At 37.5% G+C, this 20,465-nt stretch overlaps 1 protein-coding gene across 4 annotated transcripts in view; it reads right to left on the bottom strand.

Moving 5' to 3' along the window:
* NME7 (NME/NM23 family member 7) overlaps window positions 1-20,465 on the bottom strand; it is a 72,008-nt gene that overhangs the window by 8,484 nt on the left and 43,059 nt on the right. For all 4 annotated transcript variants that reach the window (XM_081952718.1, XM_081952719.1, XM_081952717.1 and 1 more), the window contains exons 9-11: window positions 19,214-19,282; window positions 17,196-17,297; window positions 5,218-5,325 (exon numbers count right to left, since the gene is read on the bottom strand). In XM_081952718.1, the coding sequence (XP_081808844.1) occupies window positions 5,218-5,325; window positions 17,196-17,297; window positions 19,214-19,282 (279 nt within the window). The remainder of the gene's footprint in view (window positions 1-5,217; window positions 5,326-17,195; window positions 17,298-19,213; window positions 19,283-20,465) is intronic.

Raw genomic sequence — 20,465 nt, 5'->3', positions numbered from 1 at the left:
AACACCTATGGCTATTCTATCCTGGGACAAAAACCTCACTTCCATCAGCCTCATTTTTATTTATAGTTTATTATTTATAAATAATATTATTATTTATAGTACAAACTTGCCTAATCAGCAATTAGACAAACTTGACTTTGTAATGCATAATCATAAACTGGAAGATGATAGCGAGTGCCACAATATATTTTAACTATACAGAACCAATTCTGAAGTGTCTGTATTTAACACAAGCCACATTTTTCTGACAGTTGCCCGAAGTAAGGGGAAAATATTGCATATTCATTTCAGCAAAGAATCTCAAATCATGAATTTCAATCATCAAGAAATCTGAAAAGTATTCAATACTTCAGTTATATATACATTTATTGCCAGTATTGGATGAGGTGCAATTGAAAGATGAGAAGTATTGTACGTAAAATGTAAAACACCTTTTTTGGTGCTAGCTGAATAAGACAACAATATATCAAGCTTACAATATTAAAGCAGAATGCGAATTAAAAAGCTTGAAAAATCCAGCTCTACTAAGCTAATGACATTAGAAGTTATGATAGCATAGCAAGTCATGACATTTTCCTTAGGGATTAATTATCCAGCAAAACCAACTGACAAATATGTAACAAAAATTGGGGACATCTGGCGTATTTACGTAGACAATAATTCTATGGTATTAATCTTACAATATCAACAAAGTAAATTTACGTTAAGTTCTAGTTAATGTGGCAATGTTGTTATATACATACATGTCAGTGGTGGGTTTCAAATTTTTTTGGAACCTACTCTGTGGGTGTGGCCTCCTTTGTGGGAGTGGCTTGCCGGCCATGTGACCTGGTGGGAGTGGCTTGCCGACCATGTGACAGGGTGGGAGTGGCTTGCCGACCATGTGACAGGGTGGGAGTGGCTTGGCAGTCATGTGACCAGGTGGGCATGGCTAACTTGGAAAATGTGGTGAAACTCATTTAACGACGCTCTTGCTTAGCAACCAAAATTTTGGGCTCAATTGTGGTGATAAGTTCTCTTTCTTTTTCTTTCTTTCTTTCATCTCTCTCTCCCACTTTCTTTCTTTTTTTCTTTTTCTTTCTTTCTCTCTCTCTCTCTCTGGCTCTTTGTCTCTCTCTCTCCCTCCCTCCCTCTGTCATTTTCTCTGTGTATCTATCTGTCTGTCTCTCTCTCTGTATCTCTGTCTCTCTCTCCTCCCTCCCCCATCTCTGTCACTCTGTGTGTGTGTCTGTGTGTATCTGTCTCTCACTCACTCTGTGTGTGTGTGTGAGTCTCCCTCTCTCTCTGTCTCCCCTCCCTTCCTCTCTCTCTGTCACTCTGTGTGTGTATGTAGGTGTGTCTGTCTCTCACTCATTCACTTAATCACTCACTCTGTGTGTGTGTCTCTCTCTGTCTGTCTATCTTTCTCTGCCTCCCTCCCTCCCCCTCTCTGTCTGTGTGTGTGTGTGTGTGTCTGTCAGTCTCTCTCTGATTCCCTCCCTCACTCCCTCTCTGTCTCTCTCTGTTCCTCTCTCTGTCTGTCTGTCTGTCTCACTCACTCACACACACACTGTGGTCACCTTGTTGAGTGTTCCAATCACATTTGAAACACTCAACAACTGGCCTGCATTTATGGTATTTTGCAGCATTCTGCAGTCATAGGACCAAAATATATGGTTAAAAGTACCTGGCAGCGGCGTTTTTCCTTGGGGGGCTCCTCAGAACATCCCAAGACTTCAGAGGGAAGCTTACAGCCCGGAGCAGGAGCAAAGCCCCTTTTCCAACTGGCCTTTCCTCGCTTGGAGGGCTTCGGAGGGAAGCTTCTGCAGAAGCCCGGGCAAGTGACAGCAAGTTCCCGCCGTTACGAAGTCTCGGAGGCTGTAATTTTTTGAGCTGTGTGCGCGCGCCTGTTTTCCACGGTGTGGAGCAGCGGCGAGGTTCTGCGTGGCCGGCAATGACTCCGGAGGCCATCCGGGAAGACGAGGAACGCGACGGGGGACCGTTGATGGCCTCCGGAATCATCGCTGGCCGCGCAGAGCGTCGCTACTGCTCCACGCCTTGGAAAATAGGCATGCACGCACAGCTCAGAAAATTACAGCCTCCGAGACTTCGTAACGGCTGGAACTTGTTGTCACTCGCCCGGGCTTCTGCAGAAACTTCCCTCCGAAGCCTTCCGAGGGAGGAAGGGCCAGTTGGGAAAGGGGCTTTGCTCCTGCTCTGGGCTGTAATTGCGCCTATGTTTTCCACAGCATGGAGCAGCGGCGAGGTTCTGCGTGGCCAGCAATGACTCCGGGGGCCATCCGGGAAGACGAGGAATGCGAGGGGTGACCCTGTCCCCCATTGATGGCCTCTGGAATCATCGCTGGCCGCACAGAGCCTCGCCGCTGCTCCACGCCGTGGAAAACATAGGCGCAATTACAGCCCAGAGCAGCAGCAAAGCCCCTTTCCCAACTGGCCCTTCCTCCCTCGGAAGGCTTCGGAGGGAAGCTTCTGCAGAAACCCGGGCGAGTGACAACAAGTTCCAGCCATTATGAAGTCTCGGAGGCTGTAATTTTCTGACCTGTGCACGCGCACCTGTTTTCCAAGGCGTGGAGCAGCAGTGAGGCTCTGCGCGGCCAGCGATGATTCCGGAGGCCATCAACGGTCCCCCCTCGCATTCCTCGTCTTCCCGGATGGCCTCCGGAGTCATTGCCGGCCATGCAGAACCTCGCCGCTGGAAAACAGGCGCGCATGCACAGCTCAGAAAATTACAGCCTCCGAGACTTCGTAATGGCGGGAACTTGCTGTCACTTGCCCGGGCTTCTGCAGAAGCTTCCCTCCGAAGCCCTCCAAGCGAGGAAAGGCCAGTTGGAAAAGGGGCTTTGCTCCTGCTCCGGGCTGTAATTGCGCCTATGTTTTCCACGGAGTGGGGCCAGAAGACAAAGAACATGAGGTAGCGCAGCGGTGGCGGCGGGGAGTCAGCCCCGATGCAAAAAATGCCAAGGGGGCGGGGCAGGAAATTACTTCCGGGTTCATTGACCAACCGGATCGTGTGATCCGGTGCGATCCGGCAGAAACCCACCACTGATACATGTGTACCTTTTGAATTAAGCAACATTATGCGAAGTGCAACAAAAATAACCCAGTAAAAGTGAAAGATTTATATGATCTGAAGACAAACCATTGATACTAACCTCATTTCACCAATACTGTATTGGTGAAATACAGAGCACACCAGACAATTTTAAACCTTCCTGCTGCTTGCAGACACTGACACAATATACATACATTATTGCCAGGTTTTGCTCAGCAGCGATCAAAATTCATGCCTCAACCCATCCTTAATGAGTATTTGATTTATTAGTTGAGTTTTGTATTAACAGATTTAGTTAACTATATATTAATTCTTATACTTTTATACTGTATATTTCATGTCTATTTTTATAAGGTTTTTAAAATAGTTAGAATAGACTAGAATAACAGAGTTGGAAGGGATCTTGGAGGTCTTCTAGTCTAACTTCCTGCTTAGGTAGGATACCCTACACCACATCAGACAAATGGTTATCCAACATCTTCTTTAAACTTCCAGTGTTGAGCATTCACAACTTCTGGAGGCAAGTTGTTCCACTGATTAATTGTTCTGTCAGGAAATTTCTTCTTAGCTCTAAGTTGCTTCGCTCCTTGATTAGTTTCCACCTTTTGCTTCTTGTCCTATCCTCAGGTGCTTTGGAGAATAGCTTGATTCCCTCTTCTTTGTGGCAGCCCCTAAGATATTGGAACACTGCTATCATGTCTCCCCTAGTCCTTCTTTTCATTAAACTAGACATACCCAGTTACTCCAACCGTTCTTCATATGTTTTAGCCTCAGTCCCCTAATCATCTTTGTTGTTCTTCTCTGCGCTAGAGTCTCAACATCTTTTTTACATCGTGGTAACCAAAACTGGATGCAGTATTCCAAATGTGGCTTTATCAAGCATTATAAACACTTCGTGTGATCTTGATTCTTTCCCTGTTTATGCAGACTAGAACTGTGTTGGCTTTTTTGGCAGCTGCTGCACACTGCTGGCTCATATTTAAATGGTTGTCCATTAAGACTCCAAGATCCCTCTCACAGTTACTACTATTGAGCAAGGTACAACATATACTGTACCTGTGCATTTTGTTTTTCTTGCCTAAATGTAGAACCTTACTTTTTTCACCATTGAATTTCATTTTATTAGATAGCGCCCAATGTTCACGTTTGTCAAGATCCTTCTGTATCTTAAGCCTATCTTCTGGAGTGTTGGTTATTCCCGCCAGCTTGGTGTCATCTGCAAATTTGATGAGTTCCCCATCTATCTCCTCGTCCAAGTCATTGATGAAGATATTGAAGAGTACTGGGCCTAAAACAGAGCCTTGGGGTATTTCACTGCATACTTCCCTCCATGTAGATGCAGTTCCATTGATGACTGTGTGGTTGGTCAGCCAGTTACGAATCCATCTAGTGGTGATGCTGTCTAACCCACATTTTTCTCTCTATATATATATATACCGTACATGTGTGATGGTATTTTTAAATTTGCGTGTTTTATAATCTTTTTTAGGTTTTAAAAGTTACCCTTTCTATCCTGGTCTAAAACCATAATAATGATTTTAAATAATAATAATAATAAAATAAATTAATAATAAAGATTTTTAATCGAAGTTAGATCAGAAAAAAGAAAAAGAAATATAGCATTGCAATGCCATAGTTATCATCAGATTGATCCATAGGTATCCAAAATCCATCATAAGGCTTTCTTATAATGCTTTTCAAAAATGTAGAAAAGGTATAGTTTCAGTTGTTAGGACAGCAGTTGTTATTTTTGAAATATTTTGGTATTTTGGCAAGTGCTACCAAAATTCAGATTTACTTCATGAATAGTCACACTGTTCTATGCAAGTTCTCTATTTGAGAAACTAGTTTCCAAGACAATATACTATTGCTTATACCCTAACAACTAAAAGGTACATGGAATATACCAATGTATACTGGAGTATTAGGAGCATGCACTGTACTGATACATTCAGCATAATTAATTATATAAAATGCTAATTCAAAACAAAATTCCCTATTCCAGCTAGTTGTAATATGTACATGGAGGGAGAGATTTAAAAAAAACCATGTCATGTTAAATATAATTTATAATAATTTTCCAATAATTTTCTATGTGCATTTTATTTTTGTTTAAAAAATCTTGTAATTTAGTATCATTTTAAAAATGTACTTCTTAGCCTTACCTCCAAAAGTCCATCCTCTGGTAAATCTGTACAATGGACAGCATTTTGGAACTTGTTTTTACCAAAGCGAGCACGGAGGGTGCCAGGACGGAGATAACGGGCTATTTCCTGCATGAAATAGAAATTGTAAAATGTGAAGGAAAAGTGAGGAAGATAATTGCATATTTAAAGAAAAACAGATCATTTACAATACAATACAATAGCAGAGTTGGAAGGCACCTTGGAGGTCTTCTAGTCCAACCCCCTGCCCAGGCAGGAAACCTTATACCATTTCAGACAAATGGCTATCCAACATCTTTTTAAAGACTTCCAGTGTTGGGGCATTCACAACTTCTGGAGGCAAGTTGTTCCACTGATTAATTGTTCTGTCAGGAAATTTCTCCTCAGTTCTATGTTGCTTCTCTCCTTGATTAGTTTCCACCCATTGCTTCTTGTTCTACGCTCAGGTGCCTTGGAGAATAGTTTGACTCCCTCTTCTTTGTGGCAACCCCTAAGATATTGGAAGACTGCTATCATGTCTCCCCTAGTCCTTCTTTTCATACCCAGTTCCTGCAACCATTCTTCATATGTTTTAGTCTCCAGTCACCTAATCATCTTTGTTGCTCTTCTCTGCACTCTTTTTACAGTCTCCACATCCTTTCTACATTGTGGCGACCAAAACTGAATGCAGTATTACAAGTGTGGCATCACCAAGGCACTATAAAGTGGTATTAACACTTCACGTGATCTTGATTCTATCCCTCTGTTTATGCAGCCCAGAACTGTGTTGGCTTTTTTGGCAGCTGCTGTACACTGCTGGCTCATATTTAAATGGTTGTCCACTAGGACTCCAAGATCCCTCTCACAGTTACTACTGTTGAGGAAGGTACCGCCTATACTGTACCTGTGCATTTTGTTTTTCTTGCCTAAATGTAGAACCTTACTCTTTTCACCATTGAATTTCATTTTATTAGATAGCGCCCAATGTTCAAGTTTGTCAAGATTCTTCTGTATCTTAAGCCTATCCTCTGGAGTGTTGGCTATTCCTGCCAGCTTGGTGTCATCTGCAAATTTGATGACTTCCCCATTTATTCCCTCATCCAAATCATTGATGAAGATGTTGAAGAGTACTGGGCCCAAAATAGAGCCTTGGGGTACTCCACTGCACCATGAAGATGCAGTTCCATTGAGGACTACACATTGAGTGCAGTTGGTCAGCCAGTTACGAATCCATTTAGTGGTGATGCTGTCTAACCCACATTCTTCTATTTTATCTAGTAGTAGGTTATGGTCTACCTTATTAAATGCCTTACTGAAGTCCAAGTAAACTATATCGATGGCATTCCTCTGGTCCACTAATTTTGTCACTTTGTCAAAGAATGCAATAAGATTAGTCTGGCATGATCTGTTTTTGACAAACCCATGTTGGCTTTTGGCTATTACTTTGTTTGCTTCTAGGTGTTTGCTAATTCGTTGCTTGATTATCTTTTCCAGAATCTTTCCTGGTATTGAGGTCAGGCTGATAGGTCTGTAGTTTCCTGGATATGTTTTTCCCCCTTTTTTGAAGATGGGAACCACATCAGCTCTTTTCCAGTCCTCTGGTATTTCCCCAGTGCTCCAGGATCTCTGAAAGATATAGTTCAGCGGTTCTGAGATCTCGTCTGCCAGTTCCTTCAGAACCCTGGGGTGTAATCCATCCGGTCCTGGTGATTTGACCTCGTCTAGGGTAGACAGATGCTCACTTACCATTTTCTTCCCTATTTCAACTTGTGTTCTTAATCCAATTTTTGTGGTGCTGTTTTTGATAGGTTGGACTGTTTTATCCCTTTGTGTAAAGACAGATGCAAAACATGCGTTAAATAGTTCTGCTTTCTCTCTGTTGTTTGTCACCTTCTTGCCACTTTCTCCCAGCAATGGACCAATTGCTTCCTTAACGTTTTTATTGTTTTTAACATGTTGAAAGAAGCTTTTTTTGTTATTTTTTACTTTTGTGGCAATCCTTTCTTCATTGTGAGCCTTAGCTTTACTCACTTCATCTTTATATGCTCGGGCTATTTGCCGATATTCTGCGTTAGTTATGTTTCCTCCTTTCCACTTTTTGTACTTATCTACTTTGACTTTGTTTTACTACTTGTGTTTGCATAATGTTGAATTCCAATATTGCATGGTCACTTGCCCCCAGTATTCCTTTGGCTTCAACACCTTCTATCATTTCCTCTCTGTTAGTGAGAATTAAGTCCAATATGGCTGATCCCCTTGTTCCCTTCTCTACTTTTGGGGAAACAAAGTTGTCTGCTAGGTTCATTAGGAACCTGTTGGATCTTCCACTTGGTGCAGAGTGTGTTTCCCAGTTGATGTCAGGGAAGTTAAAATCCCCCACTAGTATTGTGGTGTGTTTCCTAGATACCTTAGTTAGCTGACTAGCAAAAAAGTTCATCTACTTCCTCTGCTTGGTTGGGTGGCCTGTAGTATAGACCTATGGCAATGTCATTTCCCTCCCCAATCTTTAATATTGACCCAAACAAATTCAAGATTGTTCTTATCATTGTTGTGCTCTATTTCTGTAGAGATGTAATTATTTCTTATATATAGTGCAACTCCACCTCCTCTTTTATTTGGTCTATTTCTTTTAAATAATTTAAATCCTTCTAGCTGTATATTCCATTTGTTGGTTTCATCCCACCAAGTTTCTGTAATGGCAACAATATCGTATCTGCCCTCTTTTACTGGAATTTCTAATTTGCCGTTTATTCCTCATACTCTATGCATTGGTGTATAGACATTTGAGTCCCTTTTGATTGACTCTATGTTTACTGTCTACATAACTTGTGTTATGCCTGACTGCCCCTATTTTCTTGCCACTTGTATGATTCATGCACGTGGTATGGCACTCACTATTAAATGCTTGGTTTTGCTTGACGGCGGGAGTGATAATCTTATCCATACAAACATCTGTGTTACATGCACTGATAACCCTATGAATTTTAGATTGCGGGGGACAGAAATGTTCTGTATCAATTAATTCTCTGTCCCCACTGTTCAGTTTAAATGTTTATCCAGAAAATCTATATAATCCAGAAAATTTATATAATAATGTATTTTTGTAGACAAGTCTATTTCAAATATAAAGAGCCCCCTCCACCCGAAAAATGGGATTCCATTTTTGTCTGTCATATAAGTAATTATAAAATTATTTTAAAAATGTTTAGTACTAATAAGTGAGAGAGAATTACAAGTATGTGTTAATAAACATTAAAACTCATGATACAGTAGCTGAAAGCTATTTCACATACAATTGATAATTACAGTTTGGCCAAACTTATCTAAAATCTTCAGTATCGCATGACAGGAATTGCTGACATATGCAAGCAGTCCTAAACTTACGACCACAATTGAGCCCAACATTTATGATGCTAAGTGAGAAATTTGTTAAGTGAGTTTTGCCACATTTTACAATTTTTCTTGTCACATTTGTTAAGTAAATCACTGCAGTTGTTAAATTTGTTCCACGGCTGTTAAGTGAACCTGGTTTTCTCATTGACTTTGCTTGGCAGAAAGTTGCAAAAAGGGATCACATGACCCCGGAACACTGCGGCCGTTAAAAATGTGAGCCAGCTATCAAGCCTCTGAATGTAAATCACATGACCATGGGGGGTCCTACAACGGTCATAAGTGTGGGAAATGGGCATGTCACTTTTTTCAATGCCGTTGTAACTTTGAACGGTCACTAAGCAAACTGTTGTAAGTCGAGAACTACCTGTAGTGACGCTCTTCAGAAAAGTCTACAAGGGACCTCGGTGCTCTCCATTTTGCCAGTCATAACTGCATTTCTTAGGAAGGATGAAAAGGAAGTTACTTTTTAGAGGCACCCTAGGCAATGCCTCTCCCATGGTAACTAGAAGGAATCATCCAGGGAGTTGCCTACAATATTTTTAAGCATTTGGAGATCATGGATTTTTTTGGAAAAATATTGAATCAGTAATCTATCTATTAAAAATTCAATTTAAGTATCCAACCCCTTCCTGGAAAAAAAATTAATGACATATGTCTGTAGTTCTGCAAGGAAATAAACTGATCATAATTCTGCTCAGCTCGCCCTGCAGTAGAAAGGAGAAGACTAGTGAGTAAATTTAAATTATTCATCTGCCAAACAGTCACCCACATTTCTCCTTAGGTTGTTTAGGCGTGGGGAAAAAAATCTGTTTAATTAATGGTTCAAAGGACAATGATAAAAATGCCAGAGAGTGAATCTTACAATGTGGTTGCAGCCATAGCAATTGCCTTAAAAAAAAAACCACACACAGGAATGTTTCCTTAGTGCAGAATACATAGCAGATGTGTCCAAATGCTTTTGAAAAAAAATCCTGGGAATGTAATGTCATTGGAATCACACCCATTCTTAAAAGAAAATACATCGGTAATTGGGAAGTTATTGGGAAGTGTTCTGGGATTCTGTAGCCTTTTAGTTCTATAAAATGTCCACAAAGCCAAATGTAACCAACTTCTTCTCATATGCAGATGTACGTCAAGGAATGTGGGTATTATTCAGTCTTTTAATTACATATCTGAGAAATGTATTGAACTTATAGCTACTCTCATTATGTAACTACCTTGGTTAGTGATTATTCAAAAATATTATAGTAATAAACAGTAATAAAAATCATTTTCTGACCAATGCGCACATTTATGAACAAACGCTATAGAGGTAGGCCTTGATTTACAACCTCGATTGAGCCCAACATTTTTGTTGCTAAGTGAGACATTTGTTAAGTGAGCTTTGTCCCACTTTATGACCTTTCTTGCCACAGTTGTTACGTGAGTAATTGCATGTGTTACATTAGAAACATAGTTGATAAATGAATCTGTCTCCCTTATTGACTTTGCTTGTTAAAAGATTGCAAAATATGAATCGGTTACCAAGCATCTGACCATGGAGATGTTATAATGGTTGTAAGTGTGAAAAACAGTCATAAGTTACTTTTTTCAGTGATGTTGTAACTTTGAATGGTCATTAAACAAACTGTTGTAAGTCGAGGACTACTTGTATGAGATAACTGTATCTGAATGAGATTATAGCAAACAGATCTTCACAGCATCTCTATGTTATATCTTCATTTAGTGACCATTTTGCTTAACAACCAAGTCACTGGAATGGAACACGATAGGAGGTGTACATTTGAAAAATCAGGCTGGTAAAATATTATTCTTAAGGATTGACTTTACAGATCGCTTCCCCTCCTACTTGCATGAATCATGCTACAAATCTGCATAATGTGTAGACAATAAGCATGTAATTTTTTTCTGCGGGGAAGATAATCTTTTGATGACATTTGAGATCACTTTTGAAACCTAGAAATGTTCCAGATTGGAAAAAAAACATGCTTGAAGAAGAAAGAAAAATAAATTTTTATACATATGTCTTCTCTTTACAAATGGAATGAGAGCAGTTTTGTATCTTAATAAAGTCTTCTTTTTCAAGGTATGACCATATTTTTCAGAGTATAAGACACACTTTCCCCTCCCAAAAAAGTGGATGGAAAAGTCTGTGCATCTTATACAATGAATATTGCAGCGGGGGGGGGAGGAGGGTTGGTGTGGCGCCGATCAGTTGTTCTAGAATGGACCACGGTGGCGGTGGCAAATGGGCCGTGGTGGAGGTGGCAAATAGGCTACAGTGGTGATGTCAAATGGGTGGTGGTGAACGGCCGCCATCAAACAGGCTGCACCAGTGAATGGGCGGGGGCAAACAGGTGGCGCCAAACAGTCCAAATGAATACCAGATGGATGCTGGGAGGCAGAGGCAGATTTTTTTTCTGGAGCATCTTACAGTCCAAAAAACACAGTAATTACTACTATCATAAATATCATAGCTTTATGTAGAGAACAACATTTAGTCTACAGAGAAATCAAAACCAGTATTTGCCTGATGCCATGTGAAAGAGATAACAAATCCCCAAATATATAAAAACACTTCTCCTACTATCTTTCTCAAAGTCTTTTAATTAAGCTTATATAATTAAAGCTTCTGTTAGCTGTATTGCCTTGTTTTTAAGTTGAATGATGACACTTAAATTTTGATAACAAATTTGGCATATAGATTACAGAAAATGTTGCTTTTGTACATACAATGGTGCTTAAAAGTTTGTGAACCTTTTTGGATCCTCAGTATTCCTGCATGACTATGATCTAAAACCTGGTTTGTTTTCCCCACAAGTCCTACAACTAGATAGAGAGAACCCAATTAAACTTTTAATAGCTCAAAAGTATTATATTGTTCATTGATTTATTGGGGGAAATGATAGAAAGCTACTGTATATATTTGTGTGCAGCAAAAGTATGTGATTTACCCCTTCGGGGAGCAATAACTGCAAGTAAACATTTCCTGTAAAAGTTGATCAGTTCTGCACTTTGGCTCAGAGGAATTTTAGTCTTACAGAGCACTTTCAGCTTAGGGATCTTGGTAGGTTTTGTCACATGAACTACCTGCTTCAGGTCCTTCCCCAACATTTCTATAGGATTAAGACCAGGACTATCTTGGCCATTCCAAAATATTAACTTGCTTCTGCTTTAACCATTTTTGGTCATGCAACTTATATGTCTTGCTGCAGGACTCATTCCTGCTTGAGCTTCAGTTCATCGTTCATTCCTGGAGAATTGGCTGATAACATTTCAGAATTCATAGTTCTATCAAGGATGGCAAGCTGTCCTGGTCAAGAGGGAGCAAGGGAGACTCCAAATCATGATACTGTTCACCACCATGTTTCAATAATAGGTTAAAGGTGCTGTAATGCAGTGTTTGCCTCTCACCAAACATAAAACTTTTCATTCAAGCCAAAAAGTTCTATTTTGGTGTCATCCATCCACCAAATATTATTCCAATAGTTTTCAGGTTTATAATCCTCCGGTGACTTTGCTTGTCAGAAGTCAGCTTGATAGGTCACAAATCTTAATCACATCAGCTCAGAAATGCTGCAACTGTCATAAATGCATACCAATTGCCAAGTACACAAATTTTGATCATATGATTATAGGTATACTGCGAGGTTTGCAAGTGCAAGGACCAGTTTTGTAAGTCACTTTTCAACGCTCTTGTGACTTTGAACGGTCGCTAAACAAGTGGTTGTAAGTCAAAGACTATGTGTATATATTTCACCATAAACGGCAAATGGTTTAAGCTTAAAAACTGTTGGAAATTGAAATGAGGCAGCTTGTCTACTGCCACATTAAGAGCTTGCCACTGTGACCATAGCAAAACAGGGGGGGGGGAATGTACCTGACACTTTGTTAATTAAATAAATGCATAGAATTTTCCATATGTTAGATCAGTTAGGCAAAAGAACGTTAAATTAATCATTTATGCTGCTCTTATTTCCCCAGCATCTAAATTGATACACATTTGCAACAAGGCTGATTGTACTTCTAATCTTCTAAAACTAATCTTTGACAACTCCATCTCTCAATAACAAAAGCTTACATATGTAGTATAAAAATCCTTTGTTTTTAATTTACTACCTTAATACAAATAGGAAACACAATTTTGTAAGAAGCAATATGTCTAGGAATTTGTAGAAAAAACTTTTTTTGCTTGTTTGCTTTCAGAAGAATATATAGATGGCAGCTAGAGATGAGAACAAACAAATTTGATTAATAAACAAATCTCACCAAAATATGCCTTCAGGAAAAATAGAAGCCTGTGAGGCAATATGTGAATCTTATTAATTGGCTCTATATACTTCATAACTTCAGGCAAAAAACAATCTTAGAAATACAATATTGCAGCTTTCTCCTATCTGGTTCTTACTTTATATTTTGGACCATAGAGAATTCAGAGAACTAAACTTTCAGATATGTTTACCAAGAAATGACAAGAACTGTAGCTTAATATGCAAGGGAGATGTCAGATTGCTCGGAAAACCTATGACATTGTGCAGAGATTTGAAATTAGTTTTCAACATTTTAATAAAATATTCTATAGTCTGTGTGGCCTCAGAGTTCAACAATTAAATTGTCTATCGTTGACAAACTATATTCCTAACAGATGCCAAAAATCTAGTAATTGTGTTTATATCTTACACTGATCATGATGTCTGATTCTATAGACAATCTAATCACATCTTTTTTAACAGAGACAGAATGACATACTAATTGCAGCCTCATATTGATCTGATTTTTCTATGCTGACCTACAATAGCCTCGTCACTGAATCAAAATACTTTTCTTTTTTGCTATGCATTTATCTGTCTGTCTATCATTAAACTCTGATTCCTGTAACCTTTAACTGGGAAAACAGTGCATCATAGTAGGGCCTTTTGGACCTTGAATGGACTATCTGCCTCAAAAATCCAAGATCTCAGACTCCTGTGAAATTTGGCAAATGTTATAAAACATTTGATCATAAAGCAATTGATGACATAATTCAAAATGTCATAAAACATTTTCTGTGCTTCATACAGCACATGTTTCACTGTGCTATACATGGGCTATTTTCAAGGCAGACACATCTCTGAATGTATCCCAATTTTTCTAGTGAAGGCAGTTCATTAGACGCTCTGTCACTGTTGAAGAAATCTGGTAAGGAAATACCTCTGAAATAATTAACCGCAGGGAACAGTTTTTCTAGTATATTACTAAAATTCTCCTGTTTCCCTGTTAGTAATATTCAATTGGACAAAATGCTGCTACAGAGGGAAACAAGTTTGAACCAATGTACCTTAAATGAGCTAACTTACAGATCCAAAATCTGAGACCCTTTACTCCCATGGGATTGAAATTTGGCAAAATTGTGTCCATTTCAACACTGCCACAGTCACATAATAATCATTTCCAACACGCCAGCTTCCCATAAGAAAAGTAAATGGGGAGCTTCTGGTGAGAAAAAATGGCAGATTGAGTGGCTCCCTCAAATGGGAAGTGACTCCATAACTGATGTGGGGCTTAGGCGGAACCTTATAGCCTAAAGAATTTTCTAGATTTAAGAAGAATCCTGTAAAATAACACACTCATCCTCTGAACAGTCACTCAAGAAGATTGCAAAATGGAAGTTTTTGCAATCAGCTATTGAGTCAAGCATCTCACACTATTTAATATACTACACACGTACAGCATATTATGTATTAAGATTAATGTATTTTATATTTATATCTGTATCAAAGAAAGTTGAAAGCTACTCTTTTTTATATGTTTATTTTCTTTCTGTACCCCTAATTTTTCTTTTTCTCTGAATTATTTTGTCCTTATTTTTTTTCTTTTTCTTTTCTTGTGCTTTATTTTCTATTGACATTTCATAAAGTCTTATAAAAAGAAAAATCAATGGGAAAGCCAGCAGAAGTCAGAAATCACTTCTGCTTTTTTGTTCATCTATAATCAGTCTGTTTCTTAGTTTAATAAAGTATCTCTAAATCACAACCCAATTAGTTACGGGTTGTCTAGAGTTATCTAAAAAGCTCTCTGTAGTTGTAATCACAAAAACCTCTACCTTCTTATGTACAAATCTTTGCAACGAAGTTACTAAAGTTCTGAAACTTATAGAAATAGGTTAGTTAAGAGAAAACAGTTGTTTGTATCGTCATTAATATAGTTGTATTTTAATAGTTATGATTCCTAAAATAATTATTTTAACTGGCATATACTTTTGAAGGTATACAATATGCAAGTTTTAATATTCAAAAGAAATAAAGATGGTACAAGATGCACAAATTGGGATGACGGGAACAATAGCCACTCAGTCTTGGAGGGATTGAGTTTGAGCCTATTGGTCCCACCCCAAAAAACTAAAATATTAGTTTTCTAATACTTTAGGACTTTAACACTGAGGTTGAAATTAAGATATAGTTGCTAGCTAAAGGTCGCCTAAGTAGTTCATAGCAGAAATGACATTATAAACTTTTTTTGCCATACCTCAGTTAATTATTTTATGCCAGATATCAGTAATTGATTTAAGGCGGTAATCCTATAACGTGCAGTAACAAGCAGTACCAATAATGTCAAAAGGATGACACATGTATCAGAATGTCATTGCATGATTATGTAACGACCTTATGATATCTGATGGCAAAATGGGCATTATGAAATATGCATGATGTATATTTGATAGTGGCTCACATGTATTATCATTTGCTTCCTCACTCCTCTCTCATGCTTATAGTATAAATTTATACATGTCTGTTCAGATGGAGGTCTTACTGATTTTAAAGGTTTAAGCCTAACTAAATAGGTTAAGGATTGCAATCTAATCTAGAAATAGAAGAGCTCACTTTTGGAGGGGGGGGGGGAGACATCAGATATTGTAATGGTTGCTTCTTAGGCAATATAACTGTTATGTTGATATTTCCTAGCCTTTAATATTTAACATGTAACCACTGATATTTTGTGATCATCTATGGATAACATACCAGGCATTAGTTTCACATTAACACAATCAGTTGTTGATACAAGCATAAACTACACAATCCTGCATAGCTTAAATTAGTGATAAAAATTCTAAAACTGAGCAGTAGCAGAAATATAAGGATAGCTGATAAACCTCTGGAAAACCAAAGGATTATCATTTTTTTTCATCTTAAGCTGTTATCTTTTATACTACATATATTAACAATAACAAATAAATCTCTCATGCTCAATTTCATAAATCAGCTTTCTCCAAATTGGCACCAACCACATGTATAACAAATTCTATATTTGTTTTATATTCTATTCTATTTATAACCGAATAACAAATTCTACCATCCCTGTACATATATTTAATGGTGCTAGGCTGGAGTAGAGTCTCTCTTAAGTGAATTGAAAGTATAAATAAATAATAGCAAGCCAAAAATAAAATATGCTTTCAGCTTAAGATTTGTTTCCTATGACTACAACTATCTCCTTGACGCTATTAAAAGCTACAATTCAGAAATTATCAATTAGAATCTCCCCACTGAAATCACTATATAAAAGAATTCAGCTCTAAACAAAGCAATCACTGGTTTTTTTCAGTTATTCACAAAAGCTGGCTTTTGTACATAAATAATTAATTTTTGTATCCTATGCATGTCTAATTATGTGTTAAGTTTGCTAAGGAAAAGCCTAAAAACATTGTCATAGTCTTGTTATAAAAATTCAACATGCTACATCAAAAGTATGCCAATTGTTAGGAGAACTACCAAGGTTTTTTTTTAAAAAGGTTAAAGTCATAATTGCAAGGCTCTAATTTTGGCTAGAAAAGCAACACTAGGATATTTAATGCTAACAACTTGTAACTAGAATGTGCAAAATGTTTTGTGATGCAGGTGGCTATTTTGTTTTGGATCTGACTCACAATTTCTGTTCTGAATAGAAGTAATTCGGGTAAGAACATTGAGAATCTTGGTTGTAGTGGTGAGGGTGGTACCCAAGGGAAGGAGGCAATGGAAAAGGCTTGTGAGAACAGGAAGATGTGCTGTCTTTTCATTTGTGGTGAAAACTCAATACAGATAGAAGGAAGATGGACAAAACAATCAGTCATATGCTGGGAGTGGCTGATGAGAAGAGGGAAGAAAAAAGTTGAAACACACTAACCATATTCCATTTGCCTCCTAAAACTCCTGTGCAACCCCTCCAAATGTTGTTTTGTCCAACATTCTGGATTTCAACCAAGACATTCTGGATTTTATTTATTTTGAAGAATAATGATATTCCTCAATTTATGGAAAGCATTTTGTCTGGATTCAAAACATAACATTTAATTTTGTTATGGCCCTAATATGTACACATGCAATTTGGCAAATTTGTTCTTAGCTCTTTAAGAGTGAGAAGGAAAGGAAAAAAATAAGTATCTTTATTATGCCAGTATATATTTTTCATACAGGAAGAGAAATTTTGACCCAACAAAAGAGATGAGTTCTGTACAACACTACATTCTAGCCAAAAGTGGATCTCCTTTTCAAGCTGCTTTAAAGATGAAAGTAAGGGGATATACATTCCCAGATCTCACTCATCAGTCTTATTTTCTTATGACATTAATTGCTCAATAAATTACTTACAGGATCAGAAGGGCCACAGTAGTCTCTGAACACTTTTTCAGGATCTATCTGTCGAATCTCTAGAGCTATACAAGGTCCTGAGCAGAGTTCTACAACCATTTCCTATAACCAGAAAAAAACATAATAGATATTTACATTATTTTGAAGACACATTATTGAAATTTTTATGGCCCTATTATTGATTATTTTACAGAAATCCAAGTAATCAAAAAGCATGGATGCAGAAACAAGCAAAAAAATCATCTAGAACTACACTTGGGTTGTTATCCTAGATGATTTTGGGATAAATAAATACTAACCACAAGCAAAGTCCCTCCCCAATATCTGAGAAATTTATTTTTATAAACATGTATGGCGTGATAGTTATCTCTTCTAGCTTATTTTGCATTTTGAAAAGCCCAGCACACTACAAGCTGCACATTTTTTCATATTGCACAGAAAGCAATAATAACACTCTGGTATTTTACCAAGACAACCACAGAGATAGGGAATATAAAATGACTGATGAGATAATGAGATAATGGACCCATCAGAAGAGATGGCACTCAACACCCTGCTGAACAAGAATTGAGAATCTTTTAGAGTACCTAAGTGTGTTTAAGATGTTACCAAGTTAAAGCCTACAGGATCTCTAGTTGCAATGCAGAAAAGTGAATCCATAGCTTTCAGAAAGCTCAACATAACGAAATGAAAATGAATGACTAAAAATCGGTATCTTAGGATCAGTAAATTGAGATGGACTGGAATTGAATACTTTAAGTCAGAGGTTTACACTGTTTACTATCAGGACATGAAAAACAAGGAATGGTCTTTTCATAATTAAGAAGACAATAGCAAGAACACTACTTGGTTACAAAGCAATCTATGACCAGATGTCATCAATTAGACATAACTGATAAATGTACCCAAGTTTATGCTCCAATCATGGATACAAGAAAGGAGATGGATGAGTTTTATGATCAAGTTCAATTTGAAATTGAAAGAGCATGCAAAGCACGGTGTGCTGTTTTATGACAGGAGTCTAAAATGCCAATGTTGGAAATATTAAGGCAGAAAATATAGTTAGACACTATGGCCTTGAAAATTGAAGTGAAATTAAACTAGTTCCTTTCCTATTTTCCTTTAGGAGGATTCTGGAAACTGAGTTTTTTCTTAGAGTGGTTACACTTTGAAATGACACTATTGAGTTTGTTGGCTCTTAATAGAAAAGTATTACTTCAGTTTGTTGTATTTCATTATTGACTCACCATTTTTTATTAAATTTACCATTGGTATTTAAACTGTGGATGTTTTAAATGTTATGTGTATTTTGTTAACCGCAAAGAACCACACTGAGGCATGGCAGAATAAACACAGAATGGGTACATAAATGTACCCAACTATTGTAGAGCAAAATGTGTAAAGTGGCATTTCAGCAAATATTGTAAAGTGTGGCATTCCTGAAAATATTGCAAATGTAGCATACTAACAAAACTTTCTTTTGAGAGTTCTTTCCCAATTGCAAAGACTATAATGGCATATTATTAAACTGAAGAAAGATCTGGAAGGCAGAAGGTATGGCAAGCAGTCCCTCCTCAATGGGGAAAAGGGGGCACAAAAAGGATTAACTTGCTAGTTTGTGGATATAATCCATTTTTAAAGTAAGGCAGGAAAATGCAAGAAGGGTTTTTAAAGATGGCAAGGAATTGGAATTTTTGAAAATTTGTCACAATTTTAAAAATTAAGAATGTTGATGTGTTTCTCAAACACAACATAATGTTACCAATGGGCCTGGAAAACCACTATCCAAAATGCACACCATTTATATATGTCACACTGTTGATTCAAAACTAAAAATTATGTGTACAGTTTCTCTCTCCAATAAATTGCTAATGGTTTATTTTATAGCAAACTTTAAAATAATCCATAACTATGAGTAGTAATCCTGATCATTACTATACAAAAAGGATGGTCCATTAAGGTAACAGCTAACCTGCATTAAAAAGGGAAGGGAAACAGATTTCATACTATTTACTTACAGAATATTCAGCAACAACACCTTTGTAGACTGCATAGAATTCCTCTGAATTTGCTCGGTCCATATAGAACTGCATATAAAATAGAAAGAAAGTCTAATTCTTGAGTTTCTATGGAGCAGAATTATGGAACTAGTATCGTCTTATAAATACTTTAAAACTACCTAACAATTATAGCTGCCCTTTCTCTGCACAAGAACAAACCTGACAGGAGTTGTGTGGTTTCTCAATCCCACAAAGGTCATTTCTTGTTTGGCAAATAAGCTGATAAACAATATGCATGTGCACACTACTCATGAAACAACATGGTAAAAAGTCCAGCACAAACAAAATTTACTTCAAACTAATAATAAATTTAGGTATCTGGGCTGACAATTTGCAAGAAGCCCTCACATAGATTCTGTTGGAGCTCCTGGAGGAGGTACCTTTTGCTGGTGACAGTCCTTTCCCAGCCTTATAGTTGTCAACCTACTCCAGAGTACACACACCAGGTGCAAATCCAGAGCCTCTATGCATAAAGAAGCACCTTCCTCCACAAAAGACTTAATTTCACTCTATCCTCCAAAAATTTGTTTTGTCAAGTTTCAGGCTGCACAAGGCTGATGATTATTGTTAACTTTCTATATAATTCAATTATTTATACTAATTAAAATTTAAGTAAGTTCACAATACATCGAGAGATGGAAAGAATGGGCCAGGGAAAAGAGAGAAGGCTTCCTAAATGTTTTTTGTATACTGGTTTTCTTTCTTTTTACTTTATTAAAAATTATTTTAATGTCAAATCAATTTTAAATGCCTGTAAAATATTAATGCAGTTATCACTGACGAATGAGTTTTAATTGTAATATCTAAGCATGTATTTGTAGAGTCAGCCTGATGTATTGTTTAAAGAGTTAGGCTAGAACCTGGGAGATCATGAGTTCCAACAATGCGACACTTGAACGCACAGTCTAGAAACCATTTTTTAAATTCCAAATCAGGCATGTAGCTACCCTGAACGGATCCAGAAAATCAGTTTAAGAATGTCCAAAAGTGATGGGCAACCACCAAATCTATTTCTCTGAGAAAGTGGGGTAAACTACTTGCTAATTCCAATTTATAATCTTATTAATTAAGATTAGATTTCTTCAGAACCAATCTGATCGTTGCCTCCTTAAAAAGTTAACCATAACTGATTCGGATTGGCTATGGGTCCTTTTGTTTGTTCTCTTGTGGAGGAGAAGTAGCCAGCTGCTCATCAATATACCTTATTTAT

This window comes from Natrix helvetica (genome assembly GCF_964273705.1).
Source record: "Natrix helvetica genome assembly, chromosome: 4".
Classification (NCBI taxonomy): domain Eukaryota; kingdom Metazoa; phylum Chordata; class Lepidosauria; order Squamata; family Natricidae; genus Natrix; species Natrix helvetica.
This window is presented reverse-complemented; position numbering and strand designations above follow the sequence as displayed.